The sequence below is a fragment of the Bubalus kerabau genome, chromosome 15, assembly GCF_029407905.1.
Source record: "Bubalus kerabau isolate K-KA32 ecotype Philippines breed swamp buffalo chromosome 15, PCC_UOA_SB_1v2, whole genome shotgun sequence".
Lineage (NCBI taxonomy): Eukaryota > Metazoa > Chordata > Mammalia > Artiodactyla > Bovidae > Bubalus > Bubalus kerabau.
In genome coordinates this window covers 49731133-49748603 of record NC_073638.1, presented here as the reverse complement: position 1 = coordinate 49748603, position 17471 = coordinate 49731133, and the positions used below count along the sequence as shown (strand labels likewise).

The window sequence follows — 17471 nt, the reverse complement described above, 5'->3', positions numbered from 1 at the left end:
ATGCATTTTAACTTTTTTTTAAAGTTCATTGGTAAAGTGTTGCGTCTAAATTTCATTATCTGCTTATCTTGACTGAGTTATAATTTAGATTTCATATATATAATATTTTATTTAGCTTGTTTTTACCTTTCAATACACTTAAAATTTATGCTTAGATAATTTTGCAAACACAAAATTATATAGTCTTTAATATATATGAAAACTTTTGTGATTTATACATATATGAAAAATCAATTAAGTCAAAATTACACCACATCTCATGAAAAATCCACAGGATATTCTTATTTAAACTGAAACAATGCATTTTCTTATATAAAACTCAAACAATGTAAATTTATTCTTCTGTTTGCTCTCCTTACTTTCTTATCAGAGTTAATTAAAGAGTGTGATATGAAGGCTTTTTAATACCAGAATATATGTGGAATTATTTAAAATAAAAATGAGTTTCATATAATAAATATTCCTCCTCAAGAATTTTTCATCTATGTCACAAATCAGACATCTCTATAATTAAAACTTTTGGGCTTCCTTCATTTTTAAAATTTCTATAACATGGAATATTGTAGAAGTTTCATAATTTAGTTAACTTTTTTTAAAATAAAAATTTTTCAAACATATTAATGATGCTTAAACATGTGTATGTGTATATATGTAAACATGCATATATTTTCCTGTATATCTCAATAGACTAGAATTTCAGAATATATATGGATATACATAATATACATATATATACAGACATAATCTGTCCTCATTATTTGCTGCAATTTATTCTGTGAAGTCATTACAAACACTCCAATAAATTCTGAACCATTTTTCCTTTGGAGAAACACACGCATGAAGTTCTTTTGGGCTTCTGGACACATTTTCATCAACCAATTACCACATAATCTTTTTTGTGTGTATTTCTATTTAAAGACACATCTTAATATATGTTAAACACAATTAATATGCATTTCTTACAAATAAGGAATCATATGCAATATTTCATTATAATAAAACTAGTCAAAAAGGGTTACACATTTTCCTCAACCTGGGTGATGTGTCTGTAAATTTATTTGGATTCTGCCCTTACAACTGGGTTGCCCACTACATATTATTTAATTGACTACTATCTCATGATCTACAAATTTAGCCATTTTCCCATTTTTCCATAGCATCATTACACACTGTAAATGTTACTTAAGCACTTGTCTGAGCAGCCTCATATGCAGATTGCATATTTCCTCTTCTATTACTAGATTCATAGTATTTTTGATTCACTAACATTGACCTCATGGACAACACTGCTATAACTCATGCCTTAAAGCTTATCCAACATATTATTTCTTTCACAGAGCAAATCACAGCCTTGTGTTTAGGAACAGAGGCAGCACTTCAGCCCTTTGCTTGGGGTCCATTTTATACAGAAAAATCACCATTGGAAGCACAAAAATGAGAAAAAAAAAAACACATTATAAAAAGACTGCAAGAAAGGGTACTCATTTATAGTATAAGATCTGAAACAAGAAGGCAGAACATCACCCTGTGGATATGGGAACATGTGCATTGGACAATTCAAATATTTTGCTAATCTGTGCACAATTACCAATGACAATGAAGACACTCTGAGTATTGATTTTGATATTTCAAATAAATTTTAACAAGTAGGTGAGTTTACAAATACTGAATCTGCAAATTATAAGGATTTTATACGTATATATTGGCTGTTCAGTTGTCAAGTTGTATCCAACTCTTTGAGACACAACTGAAGCAACTTACCACATGTGTGTGTGTATATATATATATATATATATATATATATATATATATATATAGTTGTTGTTGATTTACTTACGTCCAACTTTTTGCTACCCTATAGTCTGTAGCCCACCAAGCTCCTCTGTCCATGGGATTTCCCAGGCAGGAATATTGGAGTGGGTTGCCATTATCTTCTCCAGGGGATCTTCCCAATCCAGGGATCAAACCCACATCTCCTGCATTGGCAGGTGGGTTCTATATCACTGAGCCACCATGGAAGCCCATATCTATGTATGAAAAAATGGGAAGGTGTTAGTCGCTCAGTCATGTCCAACTCTTTGAAACCCCATGGACTACAGCCCACCAGGCTCTTCTGTCCCTGGAATTCTCCATGCAAGAATACTGGAGTGGGTAGCCGTTCTCTTCTCCAGGGGATCTTCTTGACTCAAGGATCAAACCCGTGTTTCCTGCACTGCAAGCAGATTCTTTACCATCTGAGCCACCAGGGAAGCCCCAAATATATGCATATACATATACCATGTGTATAGATATATATTCACACATATGCACATAATGCATTAATAGTAAAGTGAAAGTGAAGTCGCTCAGCCATGTCCGACTCTACGAACCCATAAAATGATATGCAGATGACACCACCCTTATGGCAGAAAGTGAAGAGGAACTCAAAAGCCTCTTGATGAAAGTGAAAGTGGAGAGTGAAAAAGTTGGCTTAAAGCTCAACATTCAGAAAATGAAGATCATAGCATCTGGTCCCATCACTTCATGGCAAATAGATGGGGAAACAGTGTCAGACTTTATATTTGGGGGCTCCAAAATCACTGCAGATGGTGACTTCAGCCATGAAATTAAAAGACACTACTTGGAAGAAAAGTTATGACCAACCTAGATAGCATAATGAAAAGCAGAAACATTACTTTGCCAACAAAGGTCTGTCTAGTCAAGGCTATGGTTTTTCCAGTGGTTATGTATGGATGTGAGAGTTGGACTGTGAAGAAAGGTGAGAGCCGAAGAATTGATGCCTTTGAACTGTGGTGTTGGAGAAGACTCTTGAGAGTCCCTTGGACTGCAAGGAGATCCAACCAGTCCATTCTGAAGGAGATCAGCCCTGGGATTTCTTTGGAAGGAATGATGCTAAAGCTGAAACTCCAGTACTTTGGCCACCTCATGCGAAGAGTTGACTCATTGGAAAAGACTCTGATGCTGGGAGGGATTAGAGGCAGGAGGAGAAGGGGACGACAGAGGATGAGATGGCTGGATGGCATCACTGACTCAATGGACGTGAGTTTGAGTGAACTCCGGGAGATAGTGATGGACAGGGAGGCCTTGCGTGCTGTGATTCCTGGGGTCGCAAAGAGTTGGACATGACTGAGCGACTGAACTGAACTGAACTGAACTGAAAACTGTAGCCTACCGGTCTCCTCTTTCCATGGGATTTTCCAGGCAAGAGTACTTGAGTTGGTTGCCATTTCCTTCTCTAGGGGATCTTCCCAACCCAGGGATCGAAGCTAGGTTTCCCACATTGCAGGCAGATGCTTAACTGTTTCAGGATTAATAACACCATGTCTCACCAAGGATTAATAACACATTTCCAATTATAAGTTAAAATTATATATTTTAACTTAATTAAAGACTGAATGTGTAAAAATAACATTTTGACTTTGACATTTCATGAATCACTTTTTTTTCAAAGTTTTATTTTTTCACTGTTATTTACATAGGTTCCTTTCAGTTTGTGTCTTCCAGTCAGTTTTTAGAATAAAGAAACTGAGAGGATAACTTACAATATGAGATTTTTAAAGAGACTTAAATACTGGGAAACTTTTCTTAGAAATATTTATGGAGAAAAAAAAACAAAACTCAACTTACATAAAATTTAAAATTCCCCAAACCTACTTTGCTGTTGTATAAAATGGGGACTACTACTGCCCATGGCTAACTCTGATAGTTATTTTTACTTCAAAATTTGACTTATGATATACATAAATGTATTTTGTTTAATGTCAACCTTAATGTATATATGATAGGGATCTTTTACTTATCATCATTGATCAATATGATTATTAAATGTGATGTTTCTTCCCATCCTTATTTCTGAAATACTATACATTCTCCATTGTAACTAGAACAAGTTAATTAACAATAATTTGCAAATAAGACTGATGGGAAGGCAGGAATTCTGTAATTAAAAAATTACCATCACAGGGAACTCAGAAGAAAGGCAGCATAAAGGAATTCATCTGACAAGGGCAGAGCTATTTAGGCAGACTGAGCTATAGGGATGTGTGTGGGCATGAATGGTGACCATTCTGAAAGGCAAGAGTCACAAACACAAACTCAGAGTCTTTTACATAAAGAAAAAACAACCATTATTTTTCTCATAATAGTGCATTAAAAGACAAACTGAAAACTAACAAAGCAAACAGTACTTTTCAAAATTGAATATTTCCATATTCTCTAGAATATTACGGATAAACATTATATTTATATTTTTCTTTAACTTTTTATTTTATATTGGAGTATATCTGATTAACAAAGTTGTGATAGTTTCAGGTGTGCAACAAAGAGATTCAATTATACGTATATATCTATTATTTTTGAAATTCTTTTCCCATTGAGGTTGTTACATGATACTGAGCAGAGCTCCCTGTGCTATACAGGGAGTTTTGTACACTTCAAAGTAAATGTGTGGCAATTTACTTCCAATTTGTGTAGTTTAACTGCAGTTAGCCTCTGCTAGTAACCCCGCTGCCCCAGTCATGACAAGTACATAGCCCTGATTAAGTTGCAATATTTAAAGTAAGAAAAAAAAAAAGAGAAACAAGTAAATCTTGAGACACACCAGGTTTTTCTTTAACTTATTCTTTTAATTTGGGGGGTATTTTTAAGCGAAAACCTCCCCCCAAATATACATCTGCTTTTGATAATTGAATTAAATTATCTAATTTTACATATGAAGAGGATGAGAATTAGAAATGGGACATATACTCAAAAGATTCTCAAAAACACAGTTCTATCCCTGGCTTAACCACTAATGTATTAGTAAAACATTAATACCTCTGTACCTAAATCTCCTCTCCTAAAAATGAAGAGGCTGATCAAACTGTCTGTAAAGTGTCATTTTGTCTACAGACCCCAAGGTTAAAGTCAATTGATATTAAAGTCAGTTAAGTGTTAGTTGCTCAGTAGTGTCTGACTCTTTGCGACGCTATGGACTGTAGCCTGCCAGGCTCCTCAGCCCATGGGATTCTTGAGGCAAGAATAAAGGAGTGGGTTGCCATGACTTCCTCCAAAAGTCAATTAAAATATCATTTAAAAATCAATGAGCATCCCACACTACTCTGAATTTACTACAAATGTATGTATTTGGGTGTACTGGGTAGGAAATATAGAAATGGAGTAGCTGATTCAATGTCCTTATTTATCAAACTTTTGCATTAGCTATGTAATGTAATCTATGAATATCATACATTTTACTAGATGGAACAGAATGCGCTCTTCAGACACTTTTGTTCAGTAATAAGTAGAAGTATGAATGATCTCGATAGAGATGATTTGTGACACATAAAAATGAAATATAAAATCTGCTTCTTCCATGTATATTAAACACATATAATAGTTACATGAAAAAATAAAATATTCTAAACTAGAATTCAAAAAATCATAGATGTACTATAAATTTAGAAATTTGAAAATGCTCATTGGTTCACTTCAGTTAACATTCTACTTAATTTTACAATTAAGAAATAAGACAAATAACCCTTTCTCTCTTTGACTATAAGACCAGTAACTTTTTCTCTACCTATTTCTCTGATTTTCAAAAACTAATATAAAAATTACTTTTTATATTCTTTGCAGGTTAATCCTGTTAAATTTAAAACAGTGGCAAAATAAAGAAAATTACTATAAATATGCCTTTAACCTGTTAAGTATTTCATATAGTTACTGTTGTTAAAAGTCATTATTATTCACCTCTCTTGCAAATACTACCTTTCCTCCCCTAAAACACATTAACCTGTAGAACTCAAGTTTGTTTAATGAACCATCTCCGAATCCTGTTACGGATTTGTTGGGTCTTGATGATGTAGGTGATGGGGTTCATCAAGGGTGGGAAAAGGATGTAGATGTTGCCCATGAGGACATGGACCACAGGCGAGAGGTGCTGCCCAAAGCGGTGTACCATAGTCAGACCAATGATTGGAATATAGAAAACCAGGACAGCACAGATGTGGGAGACACAGGTCTTCAAGGACTTGAGCCGCTCCTCTTGAGATGCAATAGTCAAGACAGAGTGCAGGATCAATATGTAGGAGATGAAAATGAGCACTGAATCCAAAAGCAGTGTGCAGATCACCAGGGCTAAGGCATAGAAGCTATTGAAGCGGATGTCAGAGCAGGCCAGCCGGAGGAGGTCCTGGTGCAAGCAGAAGGAGTGGGAAAGGATGGGGGGTCGGCAGTAATGGAAAAACTTTAGGCGGACAATGGGAGCAGTAATGAACAGGAAACTCCTCCCTAAAATGACCACACCGATGTTGATGATTCTGGTACTGGTGAGGATACATGTGTATCTTAGAGGACTGCAGATTGCAGTAAAGCGATCAAAGGCCATGGCGAGAAGGACTCCAGACTCCATGCAAGATAGACCATGAACAAAGAAGGTTTGGGCAATGCAGGCATCCAGACCAATCTCCTGGCTGAGCCCCCACAGGATCCCCAGCACCATGTGCACTGTGGACAGCCCCATGCACAGGTCAGTGAGGGCCAGCATGGCCAGGAAGTAGAACATGGGCTCATGCAGGCTCAGCTCAGTACGGATCACATGCAGCACCAGGCAGTTTCCTGACAGTACCATAACATAGATACAGGAGAAGGGGATAGAGAGCCAGGGATAGTCCCGTTCCAGACCAGGGAAACCCATAAGGAGAAAGGTAGAGTTACTGATTTTGGGATCAGGTCGAACAGACATTGATTTCCAGAGACAGTAACCTCTCAAGGAAAGATAACTGCCTTCATAAAAACTCTGAAGTAACAGCTGTAATAAGAATTGGATTAGTACAGTAGCTCACTAAATATACAACCAAGGCTTGCAGTTTTTCAGAAGCTAAGTATTCTCTGAAACAGAGACAAATTTATACCTACACATGAAACTTCCCTGTTATTAGATTTTTGGCCCCATCAGAGGGCTCAGAGGTCATATCCACAAGGTCACCACCAATTTTTAGCTGAATGCTTCACATTACAGATCTCAAATATGAATGATTTTTTACTTGGCAAAGAATAATAATGTTTAAGCATGCAAAGTAGAAAAAGAAAACACATTTGGGTTGTTTACATGTAAATCCTGGTGAAATAAATTGCAAAGCACAGCTATTGGGTTAAGTGGATTAAACTCTGCTTGTTACATAAGGCACTAAGTCATTTATAACAGTCATTTATCCTTGATGTTGTCCATTCTAACACTCATGTTTCAGAGATTTAGTAAAAGACAACTGTCATTCACAGATATAGAGATATTCTTGCCAATCTTGAAAATCGATCAGACTCTTTTTTTTTTCCTTTGGTCACAGTGGCCTTTAGATTCTAGGAGAAGCAAGATTTATGCAGGTGCAAATGGTATAGGAGCCACTGGAGTAAATCCCAGATTGAGGGAGATGTTGAGGATGAGTGATGCAACATATAGTGACCATGTCCCTTGGGAAGAATGGGAGAAAACCCATTGGGAGTGTGTTCACAGCAGACTTTTCACTTCACCAAGTTTGGAATAATATTGCGAGTCAGTTCAGTTTAGTTGCTCAGTTGTGTCCAACTCTTTGCAACCCCGTGGACTGCAGCAGGCCCTGTCCATCACCAAATCCTGGAGCTTGCTCAAACTCATGTCCATCAAGTTGGTAATGACATTCAACTATCTCATCCTCTGTTGTCCCCTTCTCCTGCCTTCAATCTTTCCCAACATCAGGATCTTTTCCAATGAGTCAGTTCTTCACATCAGGTGCCCAAAGTTTTGGAGTTTCAGCTTCAGCATCAGTCTTCCAATGAATATTCAGGATTGATTTCCTTTAGGATGGACTGATTGGATCCCCTTGCATTTCAAGGGACTCTCAAGAGTCGTCTCCAAAACCACAGTTCAAAAGCATCAACTCTTCAGTGCTCAGCTTTCTTTGTAGTTCAACTCTCACATGCATACATAACTACTTGGAAAAACCATAGCTTTGACTAGATGGACCTTTGTTGGTAAAGTAATGTCTCTGCTTTTTAATATGCTGTCTAGGTTGGTCAGTTTTTCTTCAAAGGTGCAAGCTTAATAGTTGCAGACACCATCTGCAGTGGTTTTGGAGCCCCAAATGTAGTCTCTCACTGTTTCCATTGTTTCCTCTTCTATTTGCCTTGGAGTGATGGGACCAGATGCCATGATCTCAGTTTTCTAAATGTAGAGTTTTAAGCCAACTTTTTCAGTCTTCTCTTTCATTGTCACCAAATTTACAAAAAAAAAAAAAAATTATCATCCTGGGAAATTTGGAAATGAGTTTTGGATAGAGAGATCCAGGAAGCTTTAGTAGTTTCTTTCCTCCCTGATTGATGTTTACATTTTATTTGAAGGGATGTAGATAGCTTTTATATAAAACAAGCTATTGCTATTAACATCAAATTTCATTTTATTTCCCTTAACTTCAGCTACAAGCTCTCTTGTTCTTTTTTGAATGCATGGCTTAAGTATTCAAAGAGTTCATGTGCTAGCAAATATAAAACATTGCTTAAAGTCACATAATTTTGCATATGATTGATAATTCTTTTAAGCCAGTTAAAATCAGAGCCTCTGTTTTCATAATGATCATATTAAGGAACATTTTTTTAACATTTACCATGTGTTAGGAGATGAGATGGCTGGATGGCATCACTGACTCGATGGACGTGGGTCTGGGTGAACTCCAGGAGTTGGTGATGAACAGGCAGGCCTGGCGTTCTGCGATTCATGGGGCTGCAAAGAGTTGGACATGACTGAGCGACTGATCTGATCTGATCTGATGTGTTAGGAGGGCTTCCCTGGTAGCTCAGCCGGTAAAGAATCCACCTGCAATGCAGGAGACTCAGATTCAATTCCTGGGTCAGGAACGTCCCCTGGAGAAGGGATAAGCTACCCACTCCAGTATTCATGTGCTTCCCTGGTGGCCCAGATGGTAAAGAGTCCACCTGCAATGCAGAAGTCCTGGGTTTGATTCCTGAGTTGGAAAGATCCCCTGGAGGAGGGCATGACAACCCACTCCAGTATTCTTGCCTGGAGAATCCCCATGGACAGAGTAGCCTGGCCAGCTACAGTCCATGGGGTTGCAAAAAGTTTGACATGACTGAGTAACTAAGCAGAGCACAGCATAACATTAAATTATTAACATTCTAATTATAATTCTGTAGTTGAAATTATTTAGTTCAGCAAAAACGTACCTAGCATATATTAAAATCTGAAATACAACTGTATACTTTATTTTCTCATATCTCACTCATTTGAAAATATCAAATAATATCAGCTATTCAAAATATGAAATATAATTTATTTTGCTATCACCAAGGTCTCAGAATATTTTACAAAATATTAAGTCCTAGGGATCCTGTGGCGGCTCAGCCAGGAAGTCAACCTGGATGCCTGCATTGCCCAAACTTACTTTATGCATGGCCTCTCCCTCACACAGTCTGGAGTCCTTCTTGACATGGCTTTTGATCATTTTACAGCAATCTGTAATCCCCTGGGATGTGCATCCATATTAACCAACACCAAGATCATCAAAATCAGGCTTGAGATTTTAATTAAGAGTTTTATGCTCATAATTAGGAGTTTTATTTTCATTGTTCCCATTATCCATCTGAAGTGTTTCTGCTCCTGCCATTCTTACATACTCTTTCATTCTTTCTGTCTTCACCAAGACCTGCTGAGGTTATCCTGCTCTGACATTCAACAGTTTCTATGCCTTGGCTCTGGTGATTTGTACTCTTTTGTTTGATCCCATATTAATTCTTGAGTCCTACATTCTGATCCTGCACTGTCTTGGCTCTTCCATCCCTGGAGGAGTGGTTCAAGTCCTTGCAGACCTGTGTCTCTCACATCTGTGCTGTTCTGTTTTTCTATATTCCAATCATCAGTCTGATTATGCTGCACTGCTTTGGGAAGCACCTCTATTCTGTGGTCCATGTCCTCATGGGCAACATCTGCATCCTCTTCCCAGCTCTGATGAACTGCATCGTCTACAGTGAAGACCCAACAGATCTGTACCAGGATTCAGAAGTGGTTCTCCATGAAAAGGGAGTGAAACATTCTAGATCAAAAGCTGGTTAGTTTCAGAAAACTTTTGGCAAAAAAGGAAAATATATTGAACATTAAGACTTTATATGACATGCCATTATCATGTGAAAAATTTAAAGATTTATAAACATCAAGAATGGTAAAAACCCTTATTTCTCAATTTACTCATCAAGTATAATGTTGAAAGTTCTGATCATAGATTTATTCATCAGAGATCCTTATCATTTTTGTCTAGGAAAAGGTAATATTCACAATTATCCAGAAAAACCTTGTCCTGCAGGAAATATCTCCAAGACAATTTTCCAAAGCCATATGCTATGTATGTCAGTGAAGGCACAATTTTATCACCACTTGGTATGACAGCTTTGATCAACATAGAAGTTACAACTTTAAATGATATTTTCAGATTGGTTTAATCATGAGCTGTTCAAAAGCACCATCAGCCTTCTCTTTTTATTAAAGCATCAATTAATAACTTTGTATCTAGCTTCTGAGAGGAAATTTTTTTAGTTAATTAATTTTTTTGAGAGGAATTTTTATCACTATCATTTTTACATCTATAAATGGCTACCGATCTCACAATCTTAATTTTAGTCTTTGACGTCCTTTAATTCTAAGACTTGTCTTTTCCAGTTCTGAATAAATTCTCCATTTAAAGTGAAAGAGGAGAGTAAAAAATTTGGCTTAAAACTCAACATTCAGAAAACTAAAATCATGGCATCTGGTCCCATCACTTCATGGCAAATAGATGGGGAAGCAATGGAAACAGGGACAGACTTTATTTTGAGGGGCTCCAAAATAATTGCAGATGGTTACTGCAACCATGAAATTAAAAGACACTTGCTCCTTGGAAAAAAAGCTATGACCAATCTAGACAGCATATTAAAAAGCAGAGACATTACTTTGCCAACAAAGGTCCATCTAGTCAAAGTTATGGTTTTTCCAGTAGTCATGTATGGATGTGAGAGTTGAACTATAAAGAAAGCTGACTGCTGAAGAATTGATGCTTTTGAACTGTGGTGTTGAGGAAGACTTTCGAGAGTCCCTTGCACTTCAAGGAGATCCAACCAGTTCATCCTAAAGAAAATCAGTCCTGAATATGATTGGAAGACTAACGCTGAAGCTGAAACTCTAATACTTTGGCCACCTGATGGGAAGAACTGACTCATTTGAAAAGATCCTGGTTCTGGGAAAGATTGAAGGCAAGAGGAGAAGGGATTGACAGAGAATGAGATGGTTGGATGGCATCACCGATGTGATGGACACAAGTCTGTGTAGGCTCCAGGAGTTGGTGATGGACATGCGAGCCTGGCATGCTGCAGTCCATGGGATCTCAAAGAGTTGAACATGACTGAGTGACTGAACTGGACTTACCTATTTATTGAATCTTATCTTTTCTATATTTTTTATTCAGTAAGACACAAAGTCTTTAGTAGAATCATTTCATACTGATGGAGAAATATGTTACTCTATAATCAATATGAGGTGAGAAGACAACTCTTTTGGGAAAGCAATGAAGCCTATTCTGTACTACAAACCTAGTGGAATTGTCATTCATGAGGCCATTCTCATAAGGAAGATGATATTGTTGTCTTTTTTATTGCTAGCAACAAATCATCTTCATTACCCTCATCCTTATCACCAAATTAGGGGGAAATACTGACAAATATGCTACTAGATGGAGCTTCCCTGGTGTTTCAGATGGTAAAGAATCTGCCTGCAATGTGTGAGATACAGGTTCAATGCCTGGGTCAGGAAGATCCCCTGGGAAAGTGAATGGTTGGGAAGATCCTAGAGAAGGGAAAGACTACCCACTCCAGTGTTCTGGACTAGAGAATCCCAAGGACTGTATAGTTCATGAGGTCACAAAGAGTCGGACATGACTGAGTGACTTTCTCTTCACTTCACTTCATCCACTCCAATATTCTTGGCTGGAGAATTTCATGGACACAGGAGTCTCTCATGCTACAGTCCATGGGTCACAAACAATTGGACATGACTGAATGACTAACATTTTGACATTCATGATACTAGATAAAGCAAATCTTGATTACTTTGTAGACCTCTGTCAATGAATTTGTTAGACCAAAATTGGTAAACATTATATCTCCTTAAAAATGTCTCCAAATATTTCCACTCAGAACCACATCCCCTGTTCTGTACCAGAGACTCTGAATTAGTCATTTCATTACTTAATCCTTATAGCATGTATTCTGAACAGGCAATACTATCTTTGACATAAATGTAAAACATACTAAGCCACAACAGATATGAAACAAGTTCAGTTCAGTCGCTCAGTTGTGTCTGACTCTTTGTGATCCCATGAATCGCAGCACACCAGGCCTCCCTGTCCATCACCAACTCCCGGAGTTCACTGAGACTCATGTCCATCGAGTCAGTGATGCCATCTAACCATCTCATCCTCTGCCGTCCCCTTCTCCTCTTGCCCCCAATCCCTCCCAGCATCAGAGTCTTTTCCAATGAGTCAACTCTTTGCATGAGGTGGCCAAAGTACTAGAGTTTCAGCTTTAGCATCATTCCTTCCAAAGAAATCCCAGGGCTGATCTCCTTCAGAATGGACTGGTTAATGAAACAAGTTAACTAGTAGCAAATATATAAATATACACACTGTTGTTGTTCTGTTGCCCAGTCATGTCTGACTTTGTGTTCCCATGAACTGAAGCATGCCAGGCCTCCCGGTCCCTCACTATCTGCCAAAGTTTGCCCAAGTTCATGTCCATTGCATCAATGATGCAATCCAGCCATCTCATCCTCTGATGTCCTCTACTCTTTTGCCCTCAATCTTCCTCACCATCAGGGACTTTTCCAATGAGTCAGTTGTTTGCATCAGGTGAGCAAAATACTGGAAATTCAGTATTTTATAAACATACATAGTATCTTATAAATATACACATTTAAGTATTTATTACATAATATTTATGTGTGTATTAGACATACACATTCAGTACTTTTAAATATATACATTAAGAGCTCTTAAATTTCACTCTTAATTCAAAATGTTTAAAATAGAAAAGGAAGAGATGAGGAAGAATTGTACATAGAGAAAATGTGAGTTTGTTATTAGATTTTTTTGGAGTCTTATATTTTGGAAATTAAAAAAAAAAACTGAACAAATCACAAATGCTGCTGTGGATTAATAATAAAAATCTTCAAGGGTAGCATGGCATCCAGTTCACTACATCAGATTCGACTTTTCTCCCTGCTTTTTAGTAAAATTTATTTAAATGTACATCAAAAGATAAAAGTTGACACCTCACACCCTCCCACCCCTGACCCTCACCCTGGGCGGACAGCACTTGTTAATGCCCATTTGGCCTTGTGACACATGGCGGCCTGGGCAATATGACCCTCCATTAACCTCAAATCTCATTCTCTTGTTTACAGTCTGTTTTACATGTGGGTCACTCAGGTATTTATTCTCTCCTGTGCAACCTTAATTATGGCTTTAATTCTTTCTTCCTGAGCTCAGAGAAAGAGTTCCCATTTTCCTATTCAAGCTAATACCCATGCCAGTCTTTTATACCTTGTATATAAAGTCACCTTGGGCCCCTCATTTTTAAGTTCTTATTACTTCAGCATCATATGGTACAAAAAGCAGTCTTTCTCTTTTCTCTCTCACCCAGCAGGATTCTTGCATCCAAGAACTACCTTCCTGTTCTTGTGGCCCCTCTGATTTCACTTTAATAAAAACAGCTGTTACCTCCACAAAATAAATAAATAAATAAAAGTTTAAAACAGAAAAAGTAGAAGGATATAGTAGACCTGAAAACACTGTGAATCAATTCAAATAATTAAGATTTATACAATTTTCACACAGCAGTAGGATACAAACTCAAGTTCCCATATACTGTAAACTAGGAGACACTGAAATATATCCAGGGACATGAAACAAGGTGCAAAAACTTCATGGCCTAAAGGTATTGAAATCATAGAGTCTGTTCTCTTATCTCTATGGAATTATGTTAGAAATTAATATCAGATCTACTATATCCTTATACGGGAGAAGGAAATGACAATCCACTCCAGTATTCTTGCCTAGAGAATCCCGTGGATAGATGAACCTGGTGGGCTGCTGTCCATAGGGTCGCACAGAGTCGGACATGACTGAAGCGACTTAGCATGCATTCATGCATTGGAAAAGGAAATGGCAACCCACTCCAGTATTCTTACCTGGAGAATCCCAGGGACAGAGGAGCCTGGTGGGATGCCTTCTATGGGGTAGCACAGAGTCAGACAGGATGGAAGCGACTTAGCAGCAGCAGCAGCAGCATATCCTTCTACTTCCCTGTATATTCATTCTATTAATTTTTAAGAGTTGGATATTGAAACTCCAACTAAAAATCTTATTTACTTAAAAATAATTTTAATATATAGTGGAACTGTATATAACCTTGTTCTTTATTTTCCATGTCTCCTGTAAATGTGTTATCATACTTTCATAGCTAAAAAAATAAAAATGAAAATAAAACTTATGGAAATAGGACCTATAAGAAGAGGGATGGATGGGGAGGGAGGTAGGAGGAGGGTTTTAGGATCAGGGACACATGAACACTCGTGCCTGATTCATGTCAATGTATGGCAAAAATCACCACGATATTATAAAGTAAGTAGCCTCCAATTAAAGCAAATAAATTAATTTTTAAAATAATAAACTATAAAGAAGAAAATTAATTTTAAAAATGAGTTCAAAACAACTTGAAAATAAGGAAAACCAAAGGTTGAAAACGTGGAAGTTATTTTCATAATGTAATGAAACTATATTGTAAATGAAGCTGTCTTAAAATATACATTTGATAATTTATTTCCTTTACTTTGTGAACTGAATTGAATCAATAATTCAAATAAATAGGGAAGAAATTTTTATTCCATCTAATTTATAGTGAAACAGGTGACGTTTAAAACAGCAATGACTGCTTGCAAATGAAAAACGATTTTTCATAGATTGTTGTCATAATTCCCTTCAAAGAATGGAAAAAATAAGAAATTTCCACTATAGCATGATAATTTCATGTCATTTCTTTATTTATTAGTCAATGAAATGAATTGAGAAATTAATTAATTATAATGTTCAACTGTGATGGAAGAAAGCAATGTTCTTATTTACACCAAATATACTAAAATTGCAAAATTCAGTAATTTTTTCCTAAAAATTTGTTAAAATTATAAACTTTTAGCAAGTAGCACATTCTGAAAATAAATCATTTGCACTAAAAAATTCCAGTAGAAAGTAAAGTAGAAAGACAAGTCCTATTAACAAATGTAGCACTTCTAGGTATTAAAGTGCATAAACATATATAGAAATCATTAACACTCTGATAATTGTAAGAGCATCCACTTGAGGAAAATGAACCACATTCTCTACTCTATTTAACTATTTTTGTCCTCCTAAAACAAGTTTACAGTTTCACTGTGACTAAGTAAGTTATAATACTTTTAACTTACATTCTTTTATATAGCCTCTGAGGCAAGTTAAACAAGAAATAGAAAAAAAAAATTAGAGTAGTTTTTAAAATTAATAAAGTATGTTACAAAGCAACAATATTTGATACAATGGGATATATGAACAAAGAATACCCATACTTCTGAATATAAAAGAACATTAAGTAAAAGAATATGTGGATTATTTAATGGCCATTTGGGAAATTTAAAGCTAAGTCTACACCAAATTTCTGTCCTTTATCGACCCCATCTTTGCATGAAATGTTCCCTTAGTATCTCTAATTTTCTTGAAGAGATCTCTAGTCTTTCCCATTCTGTTGTTTTCCTCTATTTCTTTGCATTGATCGCTGAGGAAGGCTTTCTTATCTTTTCTTGCTATTCTTTGGAACTCTGCATTCAGATGCTTATATCTTTCCTTTTCTCCTTTGCGTTTCGCTTCTCTTCTTTTCACAGCTATTTGTAAGGCCTCCCCAGACAGCCATTTTGCTTTTTTGCATTTCTTTTCCATGGAGATGGTCTTGATCCCTGTCTCCTGTACAATGTCACCTACCTCAGTCCATAGATCATCAGGCACTCTATCAGATCTAGTCCCTTAAATCTATTTCTCACTTCCACTGTATAATCATAAGGGTCTAGTGATTTTCCCTGCTTTCTTCAATTTTCAGTCTGAACTTGGCAATAAGGAGTTCATGATCAGAACCACATTCAGCTCCTGGTCTTGTTTTTGTTGACTGTATAGAGCTTCTCCATCTTTGGCTGCAAAGAATATAATCAATCTGATTTCAGTTTTGACCATCTGGTGATGTCCATGTGTACAGTCTTCTCTTGTGTTGTTTGAAGAGGGTATTATGACCAGTGCATTTTCTTGGCAAAACTCTATTAGTCTTTGTTGTGCTTCATTCCATATTCCAAGGCCAAATTTGCCTGTTACTCCAGGTGTTTCTTGACTTCCTACTTTTGCATTCCAGTCCCCTATAATGAAAAGGACATCTTTTTTGGGTGTTAGTTCTAAAAGGTCTTGTAGGTCTTCATAGAACCATTCAACTTCAGCTTCTTCAGCATTACTGGTTGGGGCACAGACTTGGATTACTGTGATATTGAATGGTTTGCCTTGGAAACGAACAGAGATCATTCTGTCATTTTTGAGATTGCATCCAAGTACTGCATTTCGAACATTTGCTGACCATGAGGAACTAAAAAGCCTCTTGATGAAGGTGAAAGAGGAGAGTGAAAAATTGGCTTAAAACTCAACATTCAGAAAACGAAGATCATGGCATCTGGTCCCATCACTTCATGGCAAATAGATGGGGAAACAGTGGAAACAGTGTCAGACTTTATTTTTGGGGGCTCCAAAATCACTGCAGATGGTGACTGCAGCCATGAAATTAAAAGACACTTACTCCTTGGAAGAAAAGTTATGACCAACCTAGATAGCATATTCCAAAGCAGAGACATTACTTTGCCAACAAAGTTTCATCTACTCAAGGCTATGGTTTTCCCAGTGGTCATGTATGGATGTGAGAGTTGGACTGTGAAGAAAGCTGAGTGCCGAAGAATTGATGCTTTTGAACGGTGGTGTTGGAGAAGACTCGTGAGAGTCCCTTGGATTGCAAGGAGATCCCACCAGTCCATTCTGAAGGAGATCAGCCCTGGGATTTCTTTGGAAGGAATGATGCTAAAGCTGAAACTCCAGTACTTTGGCCACCTCATGCAAAGGCTTGACTCATTGGAAAAGACCCTTATGCTGGGAGGGACTGGGGGCATGAGAAGGGACGACAGAGGATGAGATGGCTGAATGGCATCACTGACTCGATGGATGTGAGTCTGAGTGAACTCCGGGAGTTGGTGATGGACAGAGAGGCCTGGCGTGCTGCGATTCATGGGGTCGCAAAGAGTCGGACATGACTGAAAGACTGAACTGAACTGAACTGAACACCAAATTTGCTTAACCTAAAAGCAAATA

The 17471-nt window shown here is 37.2% G+C and overlaps 1 protein-coding gene and 1 pseudogene across 1 annotated transcript; one reads left to right on the top strand and one right to left on the bottom strand.

Moving 5' to 3' along the window:
• Window positions 1-5782: 5782 nt before the first annotated feature.
• On the bottom strand, window positions 5783-6724 carry LOC129628386 (olfactory receptor 51V1-like). Its single transcript, XM_055547822.1, has one exon. The coding sequence runs from the start codon at window positions 6722-6724 to the stop codon at window positions 5783-5785; it is 942 nt and encodes a 313-aa protein (XP_055403797.1).
• A 719-nt stretch (window positions 6725-7443) lies between these two features.
• On the top strand, window positions 7444-10055 carry LOC129627815 (olfactory receptor 51V1-like; annotated as a pseudogene).
• The last annotated feature ends 7416 nt before the right edge of the window (window positions 10056-17471 follow it).

Excerpts from the sequence above, each read along its gene's own strand:
- LOC129628386 (XM_055547822.1), bottom strand. The coding sequence starts at position 6,724 with ATGTCTGTTCGACCTGATCCCAAAATCAGTAACTCTACCTTTCTCCTT.